Source organism: Chanos chanos, chromosome 1 (assembly GCF_902362185.1).
Source record: "Chanos chanos chromosome 1, fChaCha1.1, whole genome shotgun sequence".
Taxonomy (NCBI): Eukaryota; Metazoa; Chordata; class Actinopteri; order Gonorynchiformes; family Chanidae; genus Chanos; species Chanos chanos.
The window spans coordinates 36200137-36218151 of record NC_044495.1 but is presented as its reverse complement, the minus strand read 5'-3'; the positions used below and the strand labels follow the sequence as shown (position 1 = coordinate 36218151).

Here is an 18015-nt window from a genome sequence, read left to right as displayed (position 1 = left end):
AGCCAATACAAGGCTTAGGGTTACATAGCAGCTGTCTGAAAATACCAAAAGTCTAGTTACTGCCTAATAAGGAAATGCTGAAACACGGTTAAAACAGAAAAAGAGGAAACAAAAGGGAAGAAAGGTTTGGAGCAGAGACAAATGAAAAACAATTTTGCATCATTGTAAATGAAGTCTCTAGGACACATTCACATTTCCCTGGAAGCACTACTTTTCCTGGAAGCACCAATTTTGTTTTCTCGGCTTGAATAAGCTCCTATTTTAGGGGGTGGTGTGACACTATATCCCTTTTTGCAGCGATGCAGCTCTGTTAGCGAAGGGCCTTTTAACCCCTGTAACCAAGCATGTCAACTGCTGGTGTGCGTCTGGAATCTTAATGCAATAGATTTCAATGCTAATCAGGTCCTTACAAAGACCTGCCGTGCACCGGTGTGACAGCCCGAGACAATGCTTAGCGGCTTGTGTGTGGGACCCAACTCCATCCTGTTGACAGTACGACAAAAGCTTTGTGAAGCAGCAGCCCTTAGCCTGCCAAACAAGGCTGTCAACAACGGGATTCATCCAAAGTTTCTGTCAATTATCTTTTTTCGGTCCATGTGAATTTTTTTCCGTCGAGATTACATTTCGGTGAGCCAACCTGCTGAACGAAGCACTGTGAACTGCTCGATAAGACAACTTAGACGCCCATGAAACTTTTGCTGTAGCTATAACAAGGCTGGTAGGAGTTTGCAACTAATATGTAATAAGTAAGGAGCAGCTGGTCATGCTTTTTTTTTTTTTTTCAAACATACTTTTAGTCAGGCTGTGATTGGTCATTTGGTTCAGATTGTGATTAGACTGTGACTAGTCCCTAACAAGGTCTGTAAATTCTGAAGCAAGGCACACGTTTTGGCGTCCTGTGGGTTCCCAGGACAGGCACTGGAAAATGCCACGGAAAGTCCAGATCCAATGTTTTCCAATCTCCACTCCAGTCCCTAAGCAATCTCACATCTTTGTTCTTTCTTTAAAACTAGCACTCTGCCATAACAGTGTTTTCCATTGTCTGGGCTGCAATTTATTTTTGTTCTAGCCACTAACAAGCCCAGTTAGAGGCTGATGGATTTTAGCCATTAATCTACAATGGCAATTGTAGATGATTAGATGAATTAAGTGACAACGCTGCCAAAAAGATGAACTGCCCTTTCTTGAATTGGGAAGCACTGCCTTACCACAAACAGCGGGCTTAATGATGATCATCTACCTACGGTTTAAGAAGGCTGCCATTGCCTATTGCTTAGTCAACCTTGGCTTAATAAGGCCCTAAGCTGGGTTTACGCTTACACTACATAACTCTTTAAATCTTGACATCTGGAGACAGTGGTTACTGTCGATTCTTTCATTCATTCGATCATATTGCGCCTGCCGACATACACGCTGCACTTAGGATCCTACGATTTCACTCTTTGAAATTGTCAGGGACGGGCGAAAAATCGGGAGCAGAACCGTGAATTGTGTAATGTATCCTTAGCCTATGGGTGCATCAAGTCAAACGTCACAATCAAAACAGTTGCAGTGCAGTTAGAACTGTGTGGTGCAAAGTGCACCCAATTTACAGCTCCCAAGAATAAGTCACACAGAACATTAATGGGAAATTTCAACATAAATTCATTATGGGAGAAACACTGAGAAAAATGACGTACCATGAGTATTCCAGTATGCTGCCTGAATCAGGTTAAACGGATGTTTTTCCTCTGTCTCCTCTTTTCCTCTGTTTTCATCAGCTGTGGGCAGAAATACAGAAAGAGGTCAGACTCTGCTTATGAACCACTGGAGGAAAAATCGCCTTAGAATTAAACAGGCAATAGCCTCATTCAAGATGCAAATCATCCAGCATTGCAGATCATGCTACAGCGTACATAAATTCTGCACGACACTACAAATAAATTCTATAGTACATACGGGAATCAGCTACAGTTGATCTTGTACAAAGTGAGATTCAAAATGATGAGATTTGACATTTATTATTGATGCTACTACTCCCCGTGGCAAACAGATCTGAAACAGCACCAACATTTTACCCACGTGAAAATTTCACTTCGCAGCTGGAGGCTAAAATTAACGGGGACAGGGCAAGCGACATGCTGTCTCCAATCGAACTGAACTGGGCCCGCAATTGGATCGGAGATGGAAGCAGGTGAAATATTAATGGCTGCCACTAGATATTAAGCTCTTTTTTCTTCCTCGCTCTGCTAATTACCTGTTATTGCTGTATCCCACGTTCCCTCTTATATTGCTTGGTTGTGCTCTCCGCTGCTATTCCTTGATTAACATCTAAGTGCATGAATAATTTATTGCCAGCAGCATTCCTAGCTAATTACCTGAAGCTAACTTTTTTAACTGTCGGAGAGGAGCTCCAACCGTACGTAGTTAACGAGCTAAAATGCTTTTAACTTTCCACAGCTTGTGTTGCTTTGCTACAAGTGTCTCCCGACAGCAAATAGCAACACGGAAGAGTCCGCCAATTAAAATGCTTATTTCCCTGCTACAACTCACAGACAAAGGGGTGTCACCATGCTATTTTGAATGACATCGATTTGTACTCATTTCAAACAGTGCAGAATTTAAAAAAAGAAAAGGCAGAGTTAGGGAAACACTGTCTCCATAATGTAGCTTGATTGAATCTGGAATGGTCTTGACCTTAAAGAAAAAATGGAATGAAACTTCTCCTTGACAACCCAGTCAAGCATGATAAAATATTTTGGGAAGACGTCCAAGAACACCAGAGAACATCAAGCTGTAGTTTACAAAAATATGCAGTCAGATCTTGAGAGGACTCAAAGTGTAAGAAGCTTAAGAGAACCAGTTCACATATTCACACAGTTCATCGCTGCCTTCTATAACTTTGGATCAACAAGACAAAATCTGGTTCAATCTCAATGAATCAGTGCATAAGCAGTAAACACTGATAATAATGACCAAGATAAATAAAGTAAACCCACACATTTGCAGCGCCAGCCCTCTTACCCCACCTAAATCGTTTCAAAGACCACTGAAGCACTAGTTTTTACATCGGCATTCATTCCAGTAGTGTCAGTGCCAATATATAAGCCAATTTTGTGAAAAAATGAATTGTTGCTTTAAAAAAAGCTTTGCCTGTTGAGATTTGCTAACTAATTTGTGAGATTCCCCATGCCATCTAGCCTTATACATTTACAGAGACACACAATGATCGTATGCGTTCTTTACCAAGACACTGGTTTGACAGTATCTAAACACTGATAAAGCACCAGTATCGTGTGCAGCAACTTCTGGTTTCTGAGAACAATCTATTACAAGTGTGGGTACATTGCTCTAAAAGGTCACAGTGCTTGTGGCCAGGACATACAGTCAGCAGAGCTGCCTTATAAACTATTCTTGGACTCGCAGTGACAAAGTGCTTGCTGAGCCCACGGTTATAGTGCTATTAGTTCATACAGCCACAGTGGTGAGAGGGTCGTCATTATTGTCCAGTCTCCATGGCAACCAGGAGAAAAAAATGGAGCACCAATTGAATCTCCATCTTACTGTAGTGAATGAGAGGATTGAGTGTGGGGGGAAAATACATCCAAGCTATGAGAACATACATAAATGAGGCTGAAGCAAAAACCATACAGGAAAGGCATGGCAACTGGTGTGTGTGTGTGTGTGTGTGTGTGGGAGGGGGGCAAACCAGAGTAAAGGGAGTCAGCACACACAATAGAGCTCATTAGCATCCACATCCGAGGCCACCTTCAAATTAACCACTCCCATTCGCAAATCAGTGGCATTTGGAGTGTGGGGACACTGTCTGTGTCTTATCCATCATCATGTTAATTTATTGTGCTCTGCTGGAAATTGAGTTGGAAGGAGTTTGTATGTTGTCTGATTGTAGCTCTTGCTGCGCAACCTAATATTTCTTAGCCGTTCCTGAGGATCCAACAGCGATTTATGGAAAATTTGCACATCTCATTATTTCATGCTTACAGGCATCTGCCACTGGGCAGAAAATGTTTCATTGCATATTCAAACCACTGAGCAGTTAAATTTGCCCAAAAAGTTCAAATCTTTTTCTTGTGGGACATGTAATAAAGGATTTCCCATCCATGTTGTGTCCTTGGCTGCTTCCTGCACAAAACGTCCACACCACTAGCCCTTTGTCTGAACCACTAGCCCTTTGGCCATGATACAGTAGTGCTTCTGATGAGTGACATGTCCTACAGGAAGTCTGTCACTTTCAGAGGAAGCAAAGAAATTTTCAGTGTCACTGAAACAGTACACCCTGTGTATGATTTCCTCAACAGGCTGAATGACACGTTTGTTTAGCAATATTATCTGCTGATATTTGTTTATACTCTACACCACTTGAGACCTTTTGTTTTGTTTTGTTACTCGAATCTTTCGAAATAAACCAAAGCATAAGGTCTAATGTTTAAAATGTACAACGGGTATTAAAATGATTCATATTTCACCAAAATCATTTAGCAAACAATCTAACAATGAACTCTGGACTTCGGACTAACGTCAGTGGATGCATACAACATAAATACCGTTAAAAAAAAAACAAAACAAGAAATTCTCTCTCTTTCCCCCATCCATCCCATTTGCTCTATTAACCCAACACTTGGGAAAATTTCAAAGAGCAGCACAGATGGATGGGGCACGGCTGTTATTTGTTGCTCTTGTTTTGCTTTGAATCAAACAGAATACATAAAAAGAGAAGAGAAAGCTCTTAACATGTTTTATTATTTACTCCATTCATAGATAATAAGACAGACAAGCACATACTTTGCTCTGAGATCAAAATAATGTAAGTGCATGAAGGAACGCTGTGTCACCTAATTACTACTGACATGAGTACAGTTTTCTCAGAGAGAGGTCTATGACACCCGTTTTAATACATTTTCAGTCTACCACCATGTGGACTGAATTGGACTTGAACACAGTCTTATGAAAAAAAAAAAATCATTCTGAACAGGCGATCCTGTGCGTTTATCGAATATCCAGTTTTGGCATATCATTCCGTGATAAGTTATCTTTTTATGTGTCTCAAATGCAAATGTTATGCTGACTGTATTAGCCAGTGATGCTTGTGGAAAGGCTGTAACAGCTCCTTCGTTAGCATGGCTTAGCCATAGTTTGAGAGTGATGCGCTGGAGAGCTACATGAGAATCCTCTTGTTATAGCCATTAAGGTTAATTTAGCCTTGTCTCTACGCTGGCCCGAGGAGACAGCTGCTCTAGTTTTGATTGCTGCAAAGGGTGTCAGCAGGAGCGACCCTCACCATGTCCTGTGTCTTGTTTTTTTTTGTGTTTTTTTTTTGTGGGGGGGGGGGGGGGGTCACAAGAGTGTTGAGAGGGTGTTCTAATGCAGACAGCATCTCAGCAGCAAGCCCCAACCCCCCCCCCCCCCCCCTTTTCTGCACCAGTGTACATTGACTGCTGTGCTAACAAACTGCACTACTCGTTGTCTTTTACTGGTTTCCCTCCTCTCCCTCTCTCATTTCCCAGGCCCCAAGGCCAAGCAGGCACCCGTCTCTGGGGACAAGGGGAGGGGGCTGGGGGAGGCATCAAAACTGAGCTTTGAAGCCTAGCGATTAAAAGTAGGAGCAAGGGGACCTGTCGGATTGGGTCAGGGAGGCTAAAAGGTGTGCGTGCGTGTGAGGGGGCTCATCACTAGCACTGTGAGGAATGGGGGGAGGTTTTGGAAGCTTTCAAAAGCACCAGGCCCAGGGGGCTCAATTAAAAAAAGCTTTCGAGAGGAGGTTACACAAACAGCAAGAAGATGGAGTGAGTGTTGCTCCTCCCTGGCAAAAGTTTTCTATTCACGACACGAAGCAAATGTGATGGGGGGGATGAGGTTCATCTGTTGGGATACAAGGGTCCTTGTTCCTTTCCATATCCACTACTATATTTCTGTGAGTTGTTGTCAGTGAGACAGGAAGAACAGTATTCACATGTTATCTACAAGATTTGTGCTCTGAAAAAAAACAGACCGAACTTCAACAATGACCTGGATGACATTCCCCAATTCCGCTAAGCAATATAAAACCACTTACTGTTCTATTCCCAAAAAATGATTTTAGCCGTCACCCACCAAATGCAATGGGCTCTACAAAGAGCATCTCATACCCCTTCACTAGATCTCAAAGAATTTCTTTCTTTTCATAATGCTGCAGTACCTAATCAACACCATGGAAAACTGTGTTTCAGCTAACCGTCTATAAAAGACTCATAATCATTATTTGAGGAGATACTGAGCTTCATCCTGGCTGTAAGACAAAAATATACCAAACTGATCCCAGAGGAAACACAGGATAAATATAAACAAGAAGGAGATCAGCATGTCTAGGGACCAGCGGTTCAGCATGAGCAGAGAGCATGAAAGCCAGAAAGACAGGGAATATTTTATGGATTTCCTTCATCAGATCAATAAGTGACAGTTAAGTATTTCCACCAAATCTTAAAAAAAACCCCAACCATTCAATCACGGCATAGCAATTATAAGAGTTGTCCTGCACCTATGTTTAACTATGTTCCCATCACCTTTACACACCTATCCATAAAAGAGGCAAATGTGCTTCTTCAGCACTGAGTCCTGCTTCCCTGTGTTAACATGCAACTACTGTTTTCTTTTTTTTTTTAAATGTGAACAAAATTAAACGTCAAACAGGTATTTCCATAATTTTTTTTCTCCACTGAGACATTTCAAGGTTCTCAGTGTCGTGTGTGTTCACTCTTCAGTCAAACTATCATCTTAAGCATGTGTAAAGCCAACATCTGTTGTCAATTTGAGGCTCTCGTTAAAACATGGTAAACACTATACAGCAGTCTGAGCTGTTAGGCCCGGCTGTGACGTTTCCCAAGTACACAAAGCAAGTAACTTGTGACAAGTTTGTCTGAACACTTCATGAGGCAGGGTGCCTGCATCAGTTATTCTCTCCAATCTTAGTATCTGTCTTGGGAAAGAAGGATGAGTTCCGTGATAACCAATCCCATCCCTCACTTTGTTTTTTTCTTTTTTTCTTTTGTCCCCTCCTTAAACCCTATGCAATATTTATTTAGTTGTGCTGACAAACACTGCCGTAAACATTTCAAATCAAAGGGCCTGAAAGGACAGGAAACACCACCCCGAGGCTCTCCAAGACTTCCTTAATTAAAACCAGGGAAAGGACCTTTCGAGTTTGCTTATACGCAGGTCTAACCACTGATTTGAAGATTTGCGCGTATGACTGTCAGTGTTTGTGTTGTAACCAGCTGCACAGGCATAGCCAGTTCCCTGTCAAGCATAAGAAGCACCAGGGCCTTTCTCAAGCGCTAATCAGGCCACATGCTGTGCCAACAGAAAAACAAACCTCCGGGTGTCAGGTAATACCCTTACCCTAACACAGTGGCGTGCTGCTTATGGAGGAGAAAACAAAATTTTAGAGGAATGAGTGTCAAATGGTCAAAGCTCACGCTATGTCGTCTTTCTGTCTGTCAAGTCTAAATGGGCCCACCCCCACAGCGCGTTCCCCATGAGAGTATGCCTGCTCCCACGTGTCAACATACTGGATATGACACAGCTATAAATATTAGATCGAGAAAACAATGCAACATCCGCAAGCCCTATTGGCATGCTGGGACTTTTTGATGTTCATATTAAAATGCAATCAACAGTTCTCTCAATAAAGCTGCTTGTTTAAATGTGCAGAGCTTGGGAAGATGATTTGGATTCTATAATGCCAAGTACAGAACAGAAGGAGGGCTAGATGGAGAAGCAGCCTGGCTGTTGTTGAATTAGTTAGTGAGAGGTCTGATATAGCTGTGGGCTTTAGCGCTAACACCAGGCTCTGCCAATTTCATGAGCAGGTTTGCAGGACCAGTGTGGGTAAGACTCACACTGGGTTACAAGACTCAGGAGCCTTGCAGCTGCAACGTTTCCTATCCGGGGGTACGGGATTAACAGTGGAACTCCTCCCTCGTAAACATGCATGTGTTCTCTCCCAAAATGCCTTATCTCAATGCTTTTTGCATGAGACTCATCTCTGACTCACTTTTACTCTAGACAGACAGGTAGAAGAGTTGAGTCACATCAAGCAACCAGCGTTCCATAGTTCGCATGTGTATTAAGTGTCTCAGGCCATACTTTAACACACACGACTAAGGGGCCGAGCCACTCTGACAAGAGGAAGATTGGCTTTTGAAAGATAACTTGGGGAAGTTGGACGTTGCTTAACCCTTAGGGCCTCCTAAAAACCCCATGCTCTTTAATCTTAATTTGGTCAAAACTTAATACCCCTTGGTATTAACTCCCAGAAGAGCTGAAGATTTGTTTCCTGAGGGAGATATTCCGCCTTTTCCTGAGTCCCAGGAGGAAGCTAAGGAATGAGGGGTGTAACACAAAGAGCTGAATATTTTTCCACTCAACACTCTCATAAAACTCTCACAGGGATTTCAGAAGTATTCCATCTCCTGGTCAAGGAAGTTAAGAGCTTGGGAGATGTCTGTAGAGATCATGCTCAATGTAACAGCACTCCAAAAAAGCAGATTCAATCCTCGGGCTCAAACATAAATGCCAGACTCCAAGAACAAGCTGTGAGAAACCTCAAAACCTCCACAATGGAAAAAAACCACCAGCTACTATCGCCCTAACCCAAAGTAATAAAAAAAACATTCAAGAACCACCAAAGGAGAGCAGTCAAACCTTTATTGCCCTGCAGATATCAGAGGAGCAGAAGAGAATGGTGCAGGTCATTGGCTGCCCTTTTGTTGTTGTTTTGATGTCATTTAGTCTCAGTGATGTCAACTAGTCTGGCTGTGAGAGAATTACATCTGGCTGTGAGAGAATTACATCACAGGGATCCACAGAGTTGGAGAAAGGAACTGGTTTAAGAGTGGAACATGACTCCATCTGGAGAACAGCCAAAAGGAGGTCCCTGAAGAAACACAAGTCAATAGGTTTCTACCACAAAAGATGATGGATACGATGCAAGAGTAGAGATGAATGTGTGTGCAAAGTCCAAGAAACAGATCCGCGACTCACATTTATCAAAAACATACACCATCGAGGTCGTTATTGAGCAAGTGACTTTCTCAAAGGAGGAAAGCCCAGTTAAATTAGGCTAATGACTGTGCATTTAACACAAGAGCTAAAGTCACAAACCAAGGTTAAATTAATTCATCTAAGCTTAGAGGGACGCTGTGGGCAGTAAACCCACGATGGTTAGATTTTAACAAAAGAGACCTTTGACTTCTCTTGGTTGACTTACATAGGCTCTCCCATTTAACAGTTTGGGGAGGAATGTGACTAAGAAGCAATCAATGTCATATTTTTGAACTGAGTAACCATTAACATTTTTGTTGTTTTAAAGGCAGAATGGAGAGAAATTTTTTTCCATCTGTTAAACACCTCACTTTAATATGCTGTGTTCCTCTGAGATGAATGGTTGAGTAATACTGGCAGATACTCAGTTCTTGAGTGAGAATTCATTATGATTCAAGAGATGAAAGACATGGGTAATCTGTACGGAGAGGTACAGACTGATTTCCAGAGCTCACACTTGCTGTACATGTCTTTGGTAATCTTTGTAATTTTTATGGTAGCGTGCACAGAACCCCAGACTTTCCTCTACAGACTTACTCAACAAAATGAGGACCACACAGAGAAAGGGTGACTCAGGCATGTAATTGTTCTGTTGGATCACTTTGCAAATGCTGAACCAAAACACACCATCTGGATACACTTTATAAGCAAAAACATTTATGTCAGTTTCTCAAACGACAAAATAACTTTCCATTTCCCTAAACACTGATCATCTCACTCAGCAATATGAGTTGTATGTATATTTGTAATGTTGTATTGTTATGTTAGGTGTAAGTGATTTAGGGGCTTATCACCAGTAGCATAACTGTTTAGTAAAAATCCATCCACATAGAAATATTAGTAGTTTTATCATACATAATCTTAAACAGGCTACTGCATATCTTTTCACAGGATGTCAAGAAGGCTCAGAAAACACAAAATCTGTATCAAGACCTGGAGGTAATGGAAGTCTCTAAATGCAGACACAATTGCTGGGGGATTATGGGATATAAATGAAAATAAGTCTTTATCTCCGTCAGTGATTTCAATGCCTGAGACTGAGTTTGAGTAAAACGGGTGGAATGACAGAGATATGAGTGATGGAAAAAGAGAGGATTACTGGAGGCACTGAGCTTCTGTAATGAGTAAGAGAGGGAAGGCGCAGAAGATAAAATATAGGCGTGTCACTCATAAAGCCTGAACGACAGACGTTCTCAAATCTGCCCCAGCTCCTCAAAAGCAAGCAGATACCACAAAGCTTGACAAAAAGCTTCTGTCTTTGACTCAGTCCATCCTGTAAAGGAAAGTACTGAAGGTGGACGCAACGATTAAATAACGTGTGGAAAAATACCCCATTTCTGGGGGAGGGATTGACGCCTTTGTTTTTGAGTTGACTGAACCATCTGTTTTTTATGTTTTAGCAAAACAACCTCCTCTTCAGCAGCCAAGACTGATAAAGAGAACACATGTTCAATTTTAAAAATCACAGTCTGACCCCTTCATAATGAGTAATTAGTTTTGCACTGTATTTTTGTGAGTTCTTCGCAGTAATCCCATTTGAGAGACAGCGACTTTTCCAATGCGTTATCTCTGGAAAAACCCAACTCTTTCATAAACCAAACACAATGAAACACACAGTTGGCAGCCGAAGAGATGTTGGCAAAGAAACATCTAACCAAGCCACACACAGCCTACAGACTTTCTACATCCCTTTTGTTTTCACTTTCACCATCTCTGCTGCAAAACGTGGACACATGAGACCTGAGATTCCTGCCAAGTGCTATCACTTAAGCCGATCATATGGCCAACTCCTCCGCTAAGCAAACAGCTGGACTGATGCCTCTGCTGCCTTTCTCCTAATCCTCCAAGCCTTCGCATCTCAAACAGGTGGTTATAATTAGGTCAGAGAGATGTGGCTACGAGCTGGCAGCAGAACCTATGACTAATCGCCAGGAGAGCGGCCAACGGTATTGGCTCCTGACAGCTATACATCAAAACCTTTGTGAAGGCAGTCTTAAGCTTAATTTGCTGTCCATCAGACAAAACACCCAAATCAGGTGAAGTTCATGTTTTCATGGACTCCTGTGATGCTACTTGTCTGTGATGTGACTATTTGCCATTGTCAAAGGGGACTGGGATGAAATCTCTATTATGACTGGTTCTGTAAAAATGACAACTGTATTTCTGATTTGCGGTTTAGACTCTTGTTTAACTTGTAATTGTCAAATGTATTAATTGTCTGAATGGGTATCTCCTGCTATAGTGAAATGTGAACAAAAAGGGCAAGTTTGACTCTTGGTTCTCTGTGGAATGTCGAGAACTAAAGCTGTCTGATGTTGTAGACAACAAGAGTACACAAATTGCCACTCTGCCGCAAATGTTTTTAGTGCAGTGACCTACAAGCCTTAGTGCACACATCTTAACAGTAGTAGCTGGCAGAAAGTCTTAAAATATGACATGAAAAAATCATGAGTCAGTCTTGGGCCCTTCCTGCTAATTGTTTACCCATGTGGAAAGTGGTAATTGTTGTGTGTAGTCATCTACCGTTAACTCACATTGTATTCCATGTTAGCTTTTCTAGAAGCATCCCAGAGGAAACAAACAGTTGTTTTGAACATGAATGTCTCCCTTTTACTGACACAGTAGTATTGATTTTCCATCAGCAGTGACCTATACCTGGTCATAAACCTTTGATATTTAATCAAGTAACTCCTGCACTGCCATCCATCATGAGTTCTCTCCCCGCAGGTGAGGCTAAAACCACAGAGGAGTTTATTTAATAGAGCACCGAATAGTCCCAAGGCCACCATTTAATTCTGTGAGAGCAAGCAGGCAGACAGTGCATTTAATGGACCTGTGAAGAGAGTAAGCCAGTGGGACAGAAAATAATTACGAGGAAAAATCTAGGTTTGGGGAAGTACAGGGTAAGTACAGCTTGTCTAATCTGTGCGGCCAGACATCATTTAGACTATTTATAAAGGTTCAACACATTACTTGACTTAGAGTGAAAATTAAACCAACTAGAAAAACAAACATGCACAGTTTCATATTGTACTTTATCTAGACGTGTAGGTGTATAATTACATATTCTAATTACCCTAGCGTGGAAAGACAGATAACCTATTTATGTCACATAGTTCACTGTTTCTGTCTTTCTGTTCATAAATCAAAGACTGCATTTTCTGGCTTACCTCAGCACCCTGGTGCTCCACATTTTATTTTATTTTTTTTGCGAGCTATCATTTGTGATCCAAAGGCATGCAAATACATCCACAATAACAACCAACGTTCCACAGCTAAACAAAACTGGTACTGGCAATTTGCAAATTCCAGAAAAAAAAAATTAAGCTGTTTTGAGGTTTCATTATTTTTCTTCGTCCGTGGATTTCTCTTTCTGTCAACGTGTGTGTGGGTGTGTGTGTGGGTGTGTGTGTGTGTGTGTCTATGTCTGCATGTGTGTTCTGGACTTTATTACCTCAGACCCTGTAATGCGCTGATAGACAGTCAGTCAGACCCAAATCATGCTCAGTTAGATCCAAAGCTCCATAAGGCAGTCTGAAATTCAACCGCAGCTCAAAATACAGCTGAAGCCTGGGGACAGACATCATACTTTCAGTCTGCATTCTTGTCTGTAAGTTTAATGTAACTGCACCCTTTTAGCACAACATCCCTCTTCAAGTCATAATCCGCAACCACAGTGGCCCTCTAGTTAATAAGGCACAAGTGATCGAAGACACCAAACATGCATTTAGTTTGTTTTAATTAATATTTAACTAATTAGTTTGGTTCTGCCCCACAAGACAATTACAATCTGTATTAATCTCTCGCTCTCTCTGTTTCTCTCTCTCTCTCTCTCTCTGTGGGTGCATGTGTGTGTGTGAACATATGAGTGTTATTCAGAGGGCATACTGTCAATGTCTGAAAAAGGAAAAAAGACAGAACAATCACTGAGAGTAGAGGCAAGCAGCACAACAACAAACCCACAGCATGCTATCAGCACACAAAGGCAAGTCTGTCTGTGGGAGCCCCTGCATTTACAATGTGAAAGAGAATGCACAGGAGCATACCATAGAAATGGTGCCAAAACCAAGAAAAAAAAGAGAGAGAGAGATGGGGGGAGAGCGAGAGAAAAAGTAGAGGGAGGGAATGGGGGGAAGAATTTGGAGTTGAAACTGTGGCTAGAACAACAGAAAAAAGCAGAAAGACCAGAAGCTGGAGGAGTCCCATTCCATGAGGAAATATGGCTGAGTCAGGAGAAGTGAACCAGAGTCAGACCGAGTCAATGGGAGAGGCTGAATAAAACAAGTCTGGACCGCTTTCAGTGCAATGTGAGCCCGCACGGAGAGAAGAACTGTGTCCAGCACACACTGATGGGACGAAAACATTTTAAAAAAGTGAACTACACCTACTTTCAGTGCACTAAAGAACCCCTTTGTACAAATGAGTAACACACAAGATGTCTGTTAAACACAACAGGATATCCAAATGAAAGACCTCACTGTTGGATAGTGTTGGATCGAAAACAAACGGTACTGTCATGTTGCATTGCTTCAGTCTCAAATTCACCAGTGTCACAAATAAATATACTGGGAATTCCCTGTTTAACTGCCAAAGAAACAAAATATGTCACATTCCAAACAAAGCTTGACCTGCAGTAGAACTATAGACCCAATTTCCATCTATGACATTACTGGATAAGTTGCATGAATGCGCTCTCTCTAACCCATCCTCCATTTCATAAGTCTGTGTTATCAACAGACGAGTACTCCTGATTTCAGCATAATACATTTAATTGGATCGACCGAACCCTGGGCAGTGAAATGTGAAATGGTTGAGGCTACGCTGAAGAAGCAGTTTGTGAATTTTTTTTTTTATTTTCATTGATCAATTATTCATTTGCTGCATTGCTTCAACAAGCTGCAAGAACAAATACTTACCAAGGACCAAGTCAACTGTCCATAAAGGATAAGCTCCCCAGTTTAGCAACAGAACAGACACTGTGGTATAACACAGGTAGAAGGCGTTCTGCATTAACATACAGTTCATGTCTTGAAGGTAGCAGAGCGGCTCTGCTATCAGCCTTTTTAACACCCTGGACCTTATGAGTGACTCCTGATGGAGACGCCAACCAACTTGTATAATGTGTTTTGGGCCCTTTGCTATCTGCAGGTCCCAGCTTGTCTCTTACATACCTTTTAACCCAATAATGCGCTCAACGCGAGCAATAATGGAGGAAATTGCCCGAATACAAGATAAGCCCACGGAATCCTTGAAGCCAGGGTGCAAACAAACAGTGTGCTTCCTCTTGATAAAGGAGAGTAGCCTGTGAATAGTGGTGATTCCTGGACTTCACTTTTTAAAGTGAACTTCAATTCCTACAGCTAAGGTTGTGTACAGAGGTGTTTAAGAGACTGCTGCTGTTTACTGTGTTTTAATGTCAAGGTTTTGTGCGTGTGTTGGTGAGTGTGTGTGTGTTTTTTCACTGTTGTATGTATGCATGCCTTAACACACATGTAAAACCCTTTAGCAGTAGATCACCTCTCAACAGGCCTCTCCTGTTTTAATCTCAGACAGTCTATGGTTGAGGCACAATATCACTCCATATTAATTAATCTGACCACCTAAAAGGCAAATTACATTTTCAAATACAACATCTCAGAGGCAAAGAGAGCCAAAACTCATTATCGGCAATAGCACACTGTGTCACACACACTAAATGGAGAGTCCTCCAGCTAAAAAAAAGCAAAAAAAAAAAAGCAATTTGCTCATGAAATCAGTAGGCACTCTATCTCATGTTCCAACCTCTCCACAGACCCACGGCTGCTGCCATTGTCACGAGTGGACATACCCTGACACACGGCGCTGGGAACTGACTGAGGGCCAGGCCTGCCCCCCCCTCCCCTTTCTCTCCAGGCTCTTTGCAAAACACCAAAATGGAGGTGAGCTTGAAGCAAGGAGTTACATGAAAGTGTGACTGAGAGGGGAAAGGAGAGCTAAACCTGGAACAATTAGCTCAGAGCAAGCCAGCATGGGCACAAAAACAGCCTTGACAATTGGCTTGTTTCGCTCGAGTGAGAGCAGGTATGAGATTTCAGAAGGAGGGACCCTCTCGCTCAACATCAGCACTACTTGATGTGGAATTGCACTTTAATATCCAATGGCTCCACATTTTAATTAGTAATGCTTCACCTGCCCTATTACTATAGACCTGAATCCCTCATGGACATATGGAGAACCTATAGCACAAAGCTGGCAAGTACTTCAGCACACAGAACAAAATTACGAGTTGGTCTATACAACTGTGTGACAGATACTATACACTTTGATCTGTGGAGACCTGCTGATAATGATAATGTGGAGGCATGACCCAAAACATTTTATGGCCTAAATTGTTTACTGAAGCTATTTTGTAGAGGGACAGTCATGTATATGAAACACGGAGAGGTGCCTCTGTCTGGGTTAAGAGAAACATGAACTGGAATAGTGTTGAGAATTTGTACCCAGCTTGGCTTCCTGTCTGTGTGTCTGTTGGATTTTTCATCCGTTTGGACAGGATATCCTCTCTAGTCAATAGATCCATGGCCATTAGACAAAGACTGGGCTAATGGCTAAGGTGATGACCAGATCAAACTGGTTTTGAGTCAGGGGCATTACAAAGATAAGACGTGACACATTTATAAGTGACGCTTCAAAATATAATCAGGTTCTTATTGACGATTAACAAAACGGAATCTGAACTAACTTAAGCTATCAGACCAATCGCAGTTATTCAGTGAGATTACTAAATTGCTTGGGACAAAGTTCTGTAAGCTCTTTGCCTGACTTCAAATGCCAAAAAGAGATAGTACTCATCTCCAGCAATCCTTACTTGACTATTAGTAATGTTGCGCTACTACAGTTTCTGACAAAAGCATTTAGCTCCATTCAAAAGCACACAAGACCTGTTTTAATGGATCCCTTAGAGCCTATATCTTCATGCACAAGTGCCTGACTAATTGAGACCCAGTTTATTTGGAGTCTCTCTGTGCAGTGGAACAAGTGCAGCAAGTAGTATCTGAGGCCACGTATCTTAATTACTAAGGTACGTAGGAAATATCTACAAACCCCTTCTAAGAAATTAAACTTTTATGACTAATTGTACTGTTGGCCATAATCTTAAATATTACAAGAAAACATGCAGCGTCTGTGTCAGCACTGTAGCGGTTACACATTATACCATGTGACATTGCAGTAAAGATTTAAACAATTCCCTGTAAAAGGTCCAGCAGTTCAGCTCACAATTACTATTCAGAGCTATCACACAGTGTAATTTAAAGATGAGCAGACAGAGCGAGGTTCTGTTTGATGCCCTCCCTGACTGATTCAAACTGGCACTGAGCCCCTGCCCTACAGCAGAGGTGCCACCAATGGAGACATCCATCTGCTGACCTCGTATGTCTGGGGAGACTGTCTCAGTTGTGATGTGACCTCCTGCATGCTGTCATGCCCCGTGGGAAAACCGCCAGCTTGAAAGTTAACATTATAACGCCTTCACTTCACTGTCGAGCGTCCTTTTTTCCAACAGATTTACTGTTCGGTTACATTAATGTAAACGCTCTTACCTACGACTTAATGGTCTATTGATGAAACTGTTCTGAGAATAACATCTTGTATTTAATGATGGTCGTGCTATTCCGTGTTTCAGTGATTAAAATTTATGAAACGTCCAAAAATCCAAAGTAGACGTTTAGACTAAGTGCATAAAAATCACCAAAAATCCTTAAGAAACAATCACTTACTTGGTATCTGCCCTGGAGCTGAGTATCTAATTAAGCGTTTTTATTCATTGGGAGTAATATACAAAAACGTTCGTGGGCTCGTTTTCAACTCAAACTGCAGATTATGAACGGGGAAGCTCGCATGAAGAATTTTCAGCTATTTCTTCATTATTTTCAAAACGACACATAGAAGAACAAAAGTACTGGCAGGACAACCAAAACCATATTTAAATACAGAACTAAACCAAAGCACATTCATGCACTAATTTCAAAATTCGTTTATAAACGCTGCTTTAGTATAGCAATCGTGTTGACTTGCTTACAGTTGGTAGCCTATAATCTATCTTCTTTTGACAACATAAACATGAAGCTGCGAAATAACTGAAAAGACAACCATCAACTTCACTGACGTGCTATTCCTTAAACCACTATTCCACGAGTGCTATATTAGGGCTAAGCCTTTAGAAACCTTATATACCACACTGACGTTAGTAAATTGTCGCGAGTAACTGTGCCTAGCGATAGTTCTTACCTCAAAATACAACCCCTCCAAAACCACTGCTTGCGATATGTAGCGTTCCACTCAGACGCAACGGGAATGAATTTGATGCTTCAGAAGTGTGTGAGAACTGGGTGAGACAATGCTAGGGAAAACTGGTGAAACTGAAGAACTGTTCCCTTCACCGTCCAGAGAAAACAACGGACTTCAGGCTTCAGATAATAAAATCCAGAGACTACTCCGCTATTGCTTCAGTGTGTTCATGCCTCCCTTAGCTAAGGTTGGTATGCAAACAGTTTTTCTACGACCGGGTGCATGCCGAGAATACGACCGTCAAAACTGTCCAACCCCTGAGGCGGGCACTCAATTTACGTACACGCCTACTGCTTACTTGCTACTATCATGAAGTGTGCATCGTTTAACTTGTTAATTACCCAAATTTCCAATGACGCTTGGTTGATGTTAACGAACTTTTGGATACTGAAAGCGCTTCTCTGAACTAACCCGTGAAATGACAATAGTACATTTCAAGTGTGGGGGGAGACTGCGCACTGTGGCCAAAGCAACTACACCCCTCGTGTCCTTAAACCTCCACAGATGGTGAGGCAGATAAGAAAAGTAGAATGATCTTTTTTCCTCACTTCCCTCGCGGGTCGTGACACTGACATTCCCTGTGGCATACGTGATATCCCCAGGCTCCCT

The 18015-nt window shown here is 41.8% G+C and overlaps 1 protein-coding gene across 1 annotated transcript in view; it reads right to left on the bottom strand.

Moving 5' to 3' along the window:
* Positions 1–17583, bottom strand: part of tspan18b (tetraspanin 18b) — a 30399-nt gene extending 12816 nt beyond the window's left edge. The window contains exons 1-2 of the mRNA XM_030777859.1: positions 17347–17583; positions 1680–1760 (exon numbers count right to left, since the gene is read on the bottom strand). Of these exons, the coding sequence (XP_030633719.1) occupies positions 1680–1682 (3 nt within the window). The 5' untranslated portion in view covers positions 1683–1760; positions 17347–17583. The remainder of the gene's footprint in view (positions 1–1679; positions 1761–17346) is intronic.
* Between the last annotated feature and the right edge of the window lie 432 nt (positions 17584–18015).